This window comes from Podarcis liolepis, assembly GCF_965112155.1.
Source record: "Podarcis liolepis genome assembly, chromosome: 2".
NCBI lineage: Eukaryota > Metazoa > Chordata > Lepidosauria > Squamata > Lacertidae > Podarcis > Podarcis liolepis.
The window spans coordinates 110460266-110472596 of NC_139555.1; the positions used below are offsets into that span (position 1 = coordinate 110460266).

Genomic DNA, 12331 nt, shown 5'->3' on the forward strand with positions numbered 1-12331 from the left:
TCTACCAGTTAGATGTTTGATTTCCTCTTCTTTAGAGGCAATCATAGAGGCCAAGTTCCTCCTCTATGAAGTCAGACACAAAATGGGGCTTGCAAGGCTGTTGTATTTCCCCCCAACAGATCTCTCTGGCAGTGCACTTTCTGGATATACCATAAAGCCAAGTGAAGGAAGGTGCCCCTTGTTTGTTTGTGCCTAAAATGATCCTGCTGCTAATATCGCTTCACTGGTTTTTTGGGGTAGTAAAGTCTGAAAATGTAGACCTCTCATCCCTACGAACACCTCCAAATAATTATCAGAGTCCAGGAGATTACTTCATTGCTGGAGTTATACCTGTGAGGACAGCTCTGTATCCAACCCATGACTTCAAGTCTGACCCTGTCCATGACTTCATCCCGTAAGTGTTACTTGCTGTTAGCTTTAAATTGTTTCCAGTCAATTCCAATCTTCTCTGCTACAGTTTGTATTCAGAATCAGCAGCAGATTCTTAAGCAAATTGGTTTTGAAAAGTGATATGAAAGGTGAATGGAGAAGTGGAGGATTCATATGGAGAGATGAAGGAAATACGCTCCAGTGCTCACAATGTTGTTGTTGTTTAGTCATTTAGTCGTGTCCGACTCTTCGTGACCCCATGGACCAGAGCGTGCCAGACACTCCTGTCTTCCACTGCCTCCCACAGTTTGGTCAAACTCATCTTAGTAGCTTCGAGAACACTGTCCAACCATCCCATCCTCTGTCATTCCCTTCTCCTTGTGCCCTCAATCTTTCCCAACATCAGGGTCTTTTCTAGGGAGTCTTCTCTTCTCGTGAGGTGGCCAAAGTATTGGAGCCTCAGCTTCAGGATCTGTCCTTCCAGTGAGCACTCAGGGCTGATTTCCTTAAGAATGGAGAGGTTTGATCTTCTTGCAGTCTACGGGACTCTCAAGTGTCTCCTCACAATATCCGGACACAAACCTGGGTTTTCCAAACTTATTCTTGGCAAAATACTGTCCCCACTTTGGTGAGATATGAGAGATGCTGTTTCACACAATTGTTGGTGTGAGTAACTCAATATGTTCTTTTCCTTAAGTTATATAAAAAATCCAATTCTGAGTGGGGAGCAGATCCACCTTATTTGTACTGTAATATGCAATTTTACATCATAAGGAACTCATTCTCTGAGTGTTAATTCTTATGTAGTTGAAATGTCACCATTCTCACAAAAAGGGAAGTAGCGTCAGACTTGAGGGAACTCCAAAGTTTGCAAAAAATAAAATTTAGGAAACGAAACGTCAGCCAGATGCAACAGGTAGATGGTATATGCTCAATTTCCTTTTCATTCCAGGATACTGGAAAGGAATTATGAACACATCCTGGCCATCTTGTTTGCCATTAATGAGATTAATGAGAATCCCAAGCTCTTACCTAACATCACACTTGGCTACAGGATCTATGAAAATTGTTTCAGTGCCAGGACAGCCTCTGAAGCCACCATAGACCTGTTGACGACTAAACATTGGATGATCCCTAATTTCAGGTGCGGAAGGCAAGGGAAGCTCCTGGCTGTTATTCAAGGAGGGGACTTTGAAACCTTTTTTCAGATGGCAACCATGCTAAACATTTACGAGGTCCCTCAGGTAGGGAGAACAACATGGGCTGGGCAGAACAAATCCCAGACCAAATGCCTTAACTCTTGTGATTGAAAGTGGGGTTTACTTATCTACTTGCACTGCGTGCTTTCGAACTGCTAGGTTGGCAGGAGCAGGGACCGAGCAACAGGAGCTCACCCCATCATGGGGATTCAAACCGCCGGCCTTCTGATCGGCAAGCCCAAGGCTCTGTGGTTTATTTCTTTGCAAAGTGGGTTGCATTTCTAACTAAAATCTGGAGCTTGTATTTCAGATGGCTGGAAAGATATTGTGTTATCTGACAATGTTTTGGACTTGTTTTAAACCATTTTTAATCTTGTATTTTAAATCATTTAAACATTCCCTGGAATATTATCTTGAAGAACAGGAAATAAATAAAATAAGAACATGAATATAGCCAGTCAGAAGCAAGCAAGCACCACTGAGTTCTTGGTTTGGGTCATATGCACAGAAAAATTGTGTCAGGATGATAAAATGTCCAAATCCAATAAAAGTTTAGAAAATTACTGATTTCTATCACCATTGTAAAATGAAGGCCAATTGCGGAAAATAAAAACAATATTTAAGTGGAAAATGCAGCAAACTTTGGTTGGTTTGGAAAAGTTCATACAGTTGTACTCTAAACTGTCTGTAGAGGCAGTTCTGTAAGGGAACCAATTGTATATTGATAGGAAAGAAACATCAACAATCCTATACCCACTTTCCTGGGAATCAGTCCGATTGAACTCAGTGGGACTTTACATCTGAGTAGACAGACATGTGTGAGGTTGTGCTGTTAAGTAGAAGGCATTGTTGACTAGCAATGTTATTTCCAACACTAAACATTCTTTCCTTTCCTTACTAGCTGATTTACGGTTTTGTCAATAATATTCTGAGTGATGAAATTCATTTTCCCTCTTCCTACTGGATGAACCCCAAGGAAGCTCCACAGTTCAAGGGGATAGTGAAATTGCTGCTACATTTCAGGTGGACGTGGATCGGTCTCATTGCTCCAGACAATGATGGCGGAGATCAGTTTGTGAAAACCATGAAGGCTGAGGTTTCTAGGAGTCCTATTTGTGTAGCCTTCACATATGCAATCCCACGGATATTTTCTGTTGAAATGAATGTTCCAAAAGACTTACTTTTAAGTTGCGTAGCACATCTGACTCAGAGGAAAGCCAACGTGATCATTTATTACGGCGATTCCGAATCAATGCTTCTGATGCCACACGGGCTGAAGGAAGTTGAAAGACAAAGCAATGCTCCTGTAGGGAAAGTCTGGATTTCCACAGCACTGTGGGGCTTCACCTTAACCACATCTTTCTCATACTGGGACATGACTTTCTTCCATGGCGCTTTGTCATTTGTCTTTCAAACGGACAAAAGGATAAAATCCCAGAAACTTTTCTTGACTGAAGATTGGGTTTTCCTTGAGAGTGTTTGGCCAGACATATTTGAGTGCTCTCATACCCACCACAGATGGTCAAGGAAAACTTGGGAAAGGTGCATGCGAAGGGGAAACCTCCCCAAGGGTGGGATGGCTATGTCCGCTGAGAGCTACAATATTTATAATGCTGTCTATGTCGTGGCACATGCCTTACATGCTCTGATCACACCTGTATCTCACCACATGATGACTGCAAAAGAAGGTATACCGGGCCTTCTGAGTGTAGAGCCATGGCAGGTAAGAGTGGGAGAGATTCACTGAAATCACAACTGAAATAGGAAGAACATGTCTGTTGTCGTCACACACCATTTTCTTTCACTTGGGCCATTTGTGTGTGTGGTACACACTCCTGTACCACTTTAACAGTCATGGCTTCCCTCAATGAATCATGGGAACTGTAGGTTTTTTTAGGGGTGCTGAGGTTTGTTAGAAGACCCCTATTCGCCTCACAAGGCTACAATTTGCAGAGGGATAGATTGTTAAAACAGTCTGGGAATTGTAGCTCTGTGAGAGGAATAGAGGTCTCCTAACAACTCTCCTTCACAAACTACAGTTCATGGGATTCTTTGGGAGAAGACACGGCTGTTTAAAGTGTTGAAAGGCAGGCAAAAACTCTTGCTTATGTACATATAATAACTTAGTTCCATCTACCTCACAAGGTTGCTGTGGAGAAAGAAAGAAAAAGCAGGGAAGGCAATGGGCACATCCCTGAGCTCCTGGACAGAAAAGCAATATACATCTCTAGAATGCAGTATTCATAGGTTGTGTAGAGAAAAATAAACATGAGTGTTTTTTTGGGGGGGGAGGCTAGTTTAATTTCATTGTACACAGGTTGTACAATAACAATAAAGGTGGTATTATTATTATTATTATTGTGTAGAGATAAATAAACATGTACAAACACATGAAAGCAGCTTTCCCCTTGCTTTAAGCATCTCAGCCCATTGTCTCCTCATATTTTACAGTAAAATAACAAAAAACAAACATTTTCTACCCTATATATATATATAAACAAGCTGAAAATACCCTAAATCAGTGCTTTTTTCCTTGGGGGTACTCAAGGGTATGCAGTACCGGCACCTTTTTTGGTTAGAAGCAAAGCACTGCCCTAACTGCGTGCAGTTAAAATAAAAAAATTCCTTCCAGTAGCACCTTAAAGACCAACTAAGTTAGTTCTTGGTATGAGCTTTCGTGTGCATGCACACTTCTTCAGATACACTGAAACAGAAGTTGCCAGATCCTTCTATATAGTGAGAAGGTGGGGAGGGGTATTACACAGAAGGGTGGTGGGAATGGGAGATTGGCAGATAGCTGAGATGAGCCTGTTGACGACTCTTCACGACTGTAATAGGTCTTACAGGTCTTACAATAAGGGGTGAGAAGGTGAAGAATGGCTTAGTCATGTATAATGAGATAAGAATCCAATGTCTTTGTTCAAACCAGGTCTCTCCATGGTTTTAAGTTTGGTAATGAGTTGCAATTCAGCAGCTTCTCTTTCCAGTCTATTTCTGCAGTTAGTCGCTGAGCCACCAATGCTCAGCCTAACCTACTCCATAGGGCTGCTGTGAAGGTAAAAGCAGGAAGGGGAAAACAGTGTGCCAAATCTGACTCTCTGCGACCCCATGGTGCTGTTGTGCGCTCATCGCCTGTGTCCAACAGCATGGTGTTGCTGTTGCTGAATGCCAAGTTGCTCATAATAATAATAATAATAATAATAATAATTTATTTATACCCCACCCATCTGGCTGGGTTTCCCCAGCCACTCTGGGCAGCTTCCAACAAAATATTAAAATACAATAGTCTGTTAAACATTAAAAGCTTCCCTAAACAGGGCTGCCTTCAGATGTCTTCTAAAAGTCTGGTAGTTGTTTATCTCTTTGACATCTGATGGGTGGGCATTCCACAGGGCAGGCGCCACTACCGAGAAGGCCCTCTGTCTGGTTCCCTGTAACCTTGCTTCTCGCCAGAAGGCCCACGGCACTGGACATCAGTGTCCGGGCTGAACGATGAGGGTGGAGACACTCCTTCAGGTATACTGGGCAGAGGCCGTTTAGGTCTTTAAAGGTCAGCACTTTGAATTGTGCTCAGAAACGTACTCATTTGTGCTCATTCATTATTCAGTTATGGGTGAGGGCACCAAGCTGGGGTGCATTACTGAGACTTGGGTTGGTGCAACTACATGACTACCTGGGTGGAGAAGAAAGCTTGCCATGGTTCACAGGAATTTGTTCTCCCTCACCAGGAAACCTCTCTTTGCCTTGGAGCAGACGTAGAGGGCCTGCATCTACTGCTGGGTCTGAGAGACAGGTCAGGGCCACTGTTGGTGTACCACCCACTCATCTGCCCAAAAGCTTCTCTGACACGGTTTTCTTTTTCTTTGCTTTTCCTTTTCCCTCCAAGTTTTTATTTATACTCTTTAGGTTTATGCATTTCATTAGTTTTACAATCACTTTAACATTTCAAAGTTTGACTTCCTTCGCCCTCTTCCTGTAGTTCCTTAAATTTATTTTTTAACAACTTCTGCATATCCAAATTCATTTAATTTGCTCATTTAATTATCTACTTTAAATATATACTCTTAAGAAACTGCAGGTTATTACAATAATCCTGCTAATGTTTTTATCTGTTTGCAATTTATCTGCAAATATTCAATAAACCATTTCCATTCTTTTATAAAAAGTTATCTTAATTTCTTATTCTTCCAGTAAGTTTCACTATTTCTGCATATTCCGTAAGTTTTTGTATCCATTCTTCCTTTGCTGGGACTTCTGCTTCTTTCCAGTCTGGGGCAAGTAACATTCTTGCTGCTGTAGTAGCATACATAAATAAATTTCTATACAATTTAGGTAGCACTGTCCCTATAATTCCCAAAAGAAAAGCTTCTGGGTTTTTTTTACCAAAGTTATTTTGAACATCCTTTTCAATTCATTGTATATCATTTCCCAGTAAGCTTTAACCTTACTACAAGACCACCACATATGATAAAAAGAACCTTCTTTCTCTCTACATTTCCAACACTTGTTTGATTTAGATTTATACATTTTTACCAGTTTACTTGGTGTTAGATACCAATGACATATCATTTTCATATAATTTTCTCTTCAACCATAACATGCTGTAAATTTTATATCCATATTCCACAATCATTCCCATGCTTCCATATCTATATTATGACCGATATCTATTGCCCAGTGCATCATTGAGGATTTTTCTTGCTCATCCTTTGTCTCCCATTCCAATAATATTTTATACATTTTAGACAGCACTTTTACATTACATTCCAACAGGTCTCTCTCCAGTTGCGATATTTGATCTCTGACGCGGTTTTCAGCATGGTTCTGAAGGAATCCTGGCTGATAATTCTGGGTGACTTCAACATTCAAGTGGAGGCTACAGCCATATCACATCAATTCTAGGGCAGGGGATGGGGAAATAGAACAGTTGGAGACTGGAAATGAAAAGAGGAATGGGATCTTAATTGTTTTACCCATTTCGCAAATGTTGGCCTTCTCTCCCTGCCTCTCATTTCAGCTTCACCGTTTCCTGAGAACTGTCCGCTTTAACAGCACTACCATGGATGAAATATATTTTGATGAAGATGAGCTGGTAGCCAGCTATGATATTGTGAATGTGGTTGTGTTTCCTAACAATACTGTTTCACGGGTGAAAGTTGGCAAGCTGGAGACCCAAGCTTCCTCAGGTGTACAGTTGATTATTCACGAGGAGGCCATAGTGTGGCCCAACTGGTTTAATCAGGTGGGAATATATCCTTTGTAAACCAAAACAAAACAAAAAGCACCCCCAAATTGATATAATTGTAGTTAAGGAAGTGAGCAGTGATCCTGGAGATCTCCAGTTCAAATGAACAATGAACAAATCAGCTCATCTCAGCTGTCAGGAATGAGCCAGTTCCTAGTGGAACTTTACAGCCGGCTGCAGAACAGAGAGGTTTAGATTTGACCCAGGAGGAACAGTGGCCTGTGCCGAATCCCCTGGACATTGGAATGCCGGTTGCCAAGGGAACAACTGAGAGTGGGCTGGAACACAGCCAAAGCACTCAGGAAACCCAAACAGGTGTGAACAGACACAGAGACAGTATTGCGGAACCGGAAGCAGTTGGAGCTGATCCAATGTCTGAAGAGTCGGTGAATGGGAGGGCTGCTAGACAGGAAGCAAAACAAGTAAGGTGCAAAAGTTCAATATCTTCTGTAGGAACTGGAAGGAGTCTTCAGAAGGGTCATCTTGAGTGATAATGTTGGCAGCTTTGTTAGAACCATCTGGAGCTATCTGTTTGCTTTTGCAATAAATCCTCCTTTTTAATTACCTACGCTTACTGTGTTATCAAGCCCGGAACCTGGACTCCTGACATCAGCCTTAACCTCTCATTTGTTATTTGGACATAATAATCTTGGAATAAGATGCTATGCTGATCATTTTTAACAAGTACTTTGCAGCACCTTAAAAACTCAGAATGAATTGTGTCACATGCTCTTATGTTATAATATATTTTGTTTGGGTTTCTATCACGATAGAAGGGTTTAGTAGCCACAGATAAAGCAGAAACTCCTCAAACCCTATTTGTTTTCTTGGTGCCCTTCAGACAAGGCCTCGTTCTGCCTGTACAGAAAGCTGCCAACCCGGATCCAGCAAAGTGGTGCCCGAAGGACAACCAATTTGCTGCTATAATTGTGACCCTTGTGTGGAAGGAACCATTTCTACCAAGGCAGGTAAATGATTTTGTAGGAACAGCAGACCCTGGGAGACTGAGGAGGAGGTTCAAAATGAAAGTAGTCAAGCTAGGCCAGAAAAGAATTCTGGCACAATCAGGACGATTTGCAAAACAGAGATCCAGAACACCAAGGTGCTGATTTTTCACAACACCTTTACATTTTTAATCTTCAGTTCTTGAGAATCAGTTCCAAGGCAATAATTTGCCTAATGCAATGTAGCCCCAAAGAGACTGAAGTTATAGCTTGTTCCCCTGCTAGGTACTCTCAGAAAGCCTCTGCTGCACCACATTCACCCATTCAAGCCACTAAACAGCATGTGGTCTGTGAAGGCTATTGACCATAATAGGGTTGTCCATCCCTACAACTCCTTTAACACTCAGGCCCTGGGTTGCTCTGGATGGGCCATATCAGTGGCTGTCTCAACCCAATTTATCTCAAGCCCCCCATTGCCATGTCCTGAATCAGGACTTCAGTTGAATCCAGTGCATAGTCTTAGAACAGTTTTCAGATTTTATGGCTGCAGTCTTTCAATGGCACAAAAATACATCTTGGCCATTTTGCCACAGCCACAGTTCTTTTTCTGTCCAATCATGCTTCGTTCTGAGTTGTTACAATGGTATTAAAATGCTGACTTCTAGTACCATTTTTCATTATTTCAGTAAAACACATCAGTGCGCTGGGCGTTCCAGACCATTGTCTGAAGAATTCTTTTTAGTCCCCCCAGTTGTTCCTGCTCCAATTTAGACATCGCTGCACCACATTTCTTGACCAGTGCTTTGGAAGTTCATTTTAAAAAGGAACTGGTTTCAGTTCAAGTTAACCCCCCCCCAAAAAAACGAGCTGGTTCACTTCACGTTCAGTCAAGAGAATTTGTTTAGCTCACAAAAAGCAGGTCTTCCATGACTCACAGCCAAGATTGCCTCTGGCCTCTTCAGCAGCCTCAACATTTGTAGCTGGAGTCAGTTAGGGCCCTATCCTTTCAGGCCAGGTGGGAAAAGGTCTGAAAGGTGGGGAGCAGGTCCTCCAGGACTCACAACCAAGATGGCTTACCCTGTTTAATTTGTATCAGCCAGGAAACTGTTAAAGGGATTTCCAATTCACTTCTTTCTTTTAATGAAAGCTAAATGTAATGAAAGCTAAGAGTCTGGGGATAGCGGGGGGTTGAACACGAGGATGAACTATAAATTGTTCAAAGTTCTAGCCTGGAATGAATTTAATGTGTCATTAATTCACCCACAACTATGGCAACTGTATTATTCAGATATTTTTGAACTAGTTCAGCTGAACCAATTCATTCAAAGCACTAATTGTGGCCTTATGTAGCTCAACATCAACTCATTACCTGATGAATAACTATTTCTCCTGGTGTTCAGCTACCGTATTTTTCGCACCATAGGGCGCACCGGACCATAGGGCGCACCCATTTTTTTGGGGGGGGGAAATAAAGGGGAAAAAATTATTTTCCCCCAGGCGCGGGGCAGGGGCGGGGGAAGCTCGAGCTTTCCCCGACCCCAGCCCCCAAACAGGCAGCTCTCCGCAAGCAGCGGGAGCGCTCCCGCTGCTTGCGGAGAGGTACGCGAAGCCTGGGCGCGCTGATCTCAGCGCGCGCAGGCTTCGGCATGCAGGCAAGTCTCCGCAAGCAGCGGGAGCGCTCCCGCTGCTTGCGGAGAGGTCCGCGAAGCCTGGGCGCGCTGATCTCAGTGCGCGCAGGCTTCGGCATGCTGGCAGCTGGCAGCGGGAGAGGTGTGCAAAGCCTGGAGAGGTGTGCAAAGCCTGGTGCGCACCGACCCCTCTCACTCTCCAGGCTTCAGTGAAAGCCTGCATTCGCACCATAGGACGCACACACATTTCCCCTTCATTTTTGGAGGGGAAAAAGTGCGTCCTATGGTGCGAAAAATACGGTATGCTCCCCATTCTATAGATCTGACAGGCTCCAGTAGCCTACCGCCATTCTAGATTTGTTTGAGATGTTGCGCAGGATGTAAAGTAAAAGGCAGAATGTTGAGTAAAACTACACAAAAGCAAATCAAGCGGCCTCATTTATGTAGGGAGATTCTTGTTAATAATGAAAACTATTGACATTCGATGTACTTAAATTATTAATTCCTTTCAGATGAAGACCATTGTCATCAGTGTCGAGAAGATCAATACTCAAACGATGACAAACATCAATGTATCCTCAAGACTACAGTCTTCCTCTCCTATGAAGAGCCTCTGGGGTTTACCTTGGTTTTCTTTGCCCTAATTTTGTGCCTAACCACAGGTTCTGTTTTGGGAATCTTCATTAAAAACCAAGACACTCCACTAGTCAAAGCCAACAACCAAACTCTCACTTACATCCTCCTTGTTTCTCTCCTGCTTTCCTTTTTGTCCTCCTTTCTATTCATCGGCCAGCCTCAAAAGGTCACCTGCCTTCTCCGTCAAACTGCCTTCAGCATCATCTTCTCAGTTGCCGTCTCGTCTGTGCTGGCAAAAACTATAACTGTGGTTTTGGCATTCATGGCCACGAAGCCAGGGAACAGCATCCGGAAGTGGGTGGGAAAAAATTTGGCAAACTCCATTGTCCTCTTCTGTTGCAGCATTCAGTTTGGCATCTGCATTGCTTGGATCGGAATCTCTCCTCCATTCCCAGAACTGGACATGGATTCGCAGGTCAGACAGATAATATTGCAATGCAATGAAGGGTCCATCGCTATGTTTTACTCTGCCCTTGGCTACATGGGCCTTCTGGCTGCCATCTCTTTTACGGTTGCTTTCCTCGCCAGGAAGCTTCCTGGGGGTTTCAATGAAGCCAAGTTTATCACCTTCAGCATGCTGGTGTTTTGCAGTGTTTGGGTCTCCTTTGTGCCAACTTACCTTAGCACCAAGGGGAAATACATGGTGGCTGTGCAGATCTTCTCCATCTTGGTTTCCAGTGCTGGGTTACTGGGTTGTATCTTCCTTCCCAAATGCCACATCATTGTTCTTCGGCCTTATCTGAATACAAAGGAGCACCTAATGATGAAAAGGAAAAATTAGGGTTGTCTAAAATGTAGGCCCCAGTCCCATTTCAGAGGTGCACATGAGGAGCCAATGAATTCAGATATTTGGGGTGTGGGGGTGTTTTAAACACATAAAAAACCTTAGTATGACACAGCCATTTTTCCTGAGAGCAATTTCCCCTGAGAATGGTCTACTGTTCTTTCTAGGGGTATTCTGTGTATAATGTCAAACATGCAGCAGGGATACTTTCATTTACTTTCATTATTTCAATGGAAAACATATGTTTCTCATTAAAATGTGACTTTATTACAATACAATGTTAATAAAACAGAAACATATTAGTCTCTAGTTGACCTCTGAAACCTTTTCCAGGCACATCATGGGAAACATCTCCTGAAGACTGAAGGCTGTGGCTTAGCTGTTAAGCACCGATAACTACCCAAATAGATTTGTCAAAAGGAACATATATTTGTATGAATGACTTGAGTCTTGGTTGATAGATTTGGGTACTGGGATTGCCCAACATGTCAAAAGAGTGTTTGGGCAACTCAGAAAAGACAATTCAGCTTACATTGCCAACCTTTGCAACTGACAGCCTTGTAAATATTCCTGAATCATATTTTTCTGCACATGTCATGATTTACCTGTACAACCCATTTCAGTGACATTTCTGTGACAATTATATGGGTGGCCCTTTGGACACCGACCAAGCGTTCAAAATCTTTGACACACATGTGATTGGGGTTCTTCTTTTTTGAGGTGAGAAATCTCTTTTGCAGCAGATCAACAAATGATCAAGGCTTTCAGATATGCTTGGTTGCAAAACTCCGGTTTTCTTTTCCTTCTTCTCTGACTGACTAGAGAGCCTCTTAAGGGACTGTGAGCCCATTTGAAATCAAGGGAGATTGTATTTTATTTTTGCTCACAATGTTGTATGTTGCTTCGAGTTGCTGTGGCAAAAAAGTGACCAATAAATTTAATAAATTGTTGTTGTTGTTAGTAGCTTTTCTCACAGAGTGACCCATTAAAAGCAAAATAAAAAGCTAAAAACACAACTGTAGAGACAATGGCAGGACTTACAGAGCTTGCCTTACTCAAAGAGGCCACAATACAACCCTTCAAATTAAGGGCCAAAAGTCTGAGCAAAGAGAAACGTCACTGTATGATGTCTAGGATGGTGCCAGACCATCCACAAGGAGAGCATTTCACAAGCAGGGGGCCACCACTGGTTTTGGGGTTGCCACCCTCCAAACATCCTATGGAGGGGCACATGCTGGGCCCTGATTTGCAGGGTCTGGAGTGGTTCATGCAAGCAAAGGTGGTACTTGAGGTAGTGGGGTCCTGAGCTACATAAGGCTTTAATAGGTCAAAACTGGCATTTGAATTGAACCTGGAAACTAATTGATAGCTAGTGCAGTGTTCAGACTGCCTTACCCAAGTCAACAACTTGGTGTCAGGAATGAGCTAGCTCCAAGTGGAACTTTACAGCCAGCTGCAGAATATGGGCAGGAACAGAGAGGTTTAGATTTGACACAAGCTGAGCATAGGCCAGAGCTGCCAGCATC

The 12331-nt window shown here is 42.8% G+C and overlaps 1 protein-coding gene across 1 annotated transcript; it reads left to right on the forward strand.

Annotated features, from left to right (window-relative positions):
* Positions 1-3144: 3144 nt before the first annotated feature.
* LOC310699258 (vomeronasal type-2 receptor 26-like) lies at positions 3145-10912 on the forward strand (the record flags this gene model as incomplete). Its single annotated transcript, XM_083486882.1, has 4 exons — positions 3145-3291; positions 6586-6810; positions 7655-7781; positions 9898-10912. 4 exons carry the CDS (start codon positions 3145-3147, stop codon positions 10800-10802), a joined length of 1404 nt encoding a protein of 467 aa, XP_083343008.1. The 3' UTR covers positions 10803-10912.
* Between the last annotated feature and the right edge of the window lie 1419 nt (positions 10913-12331).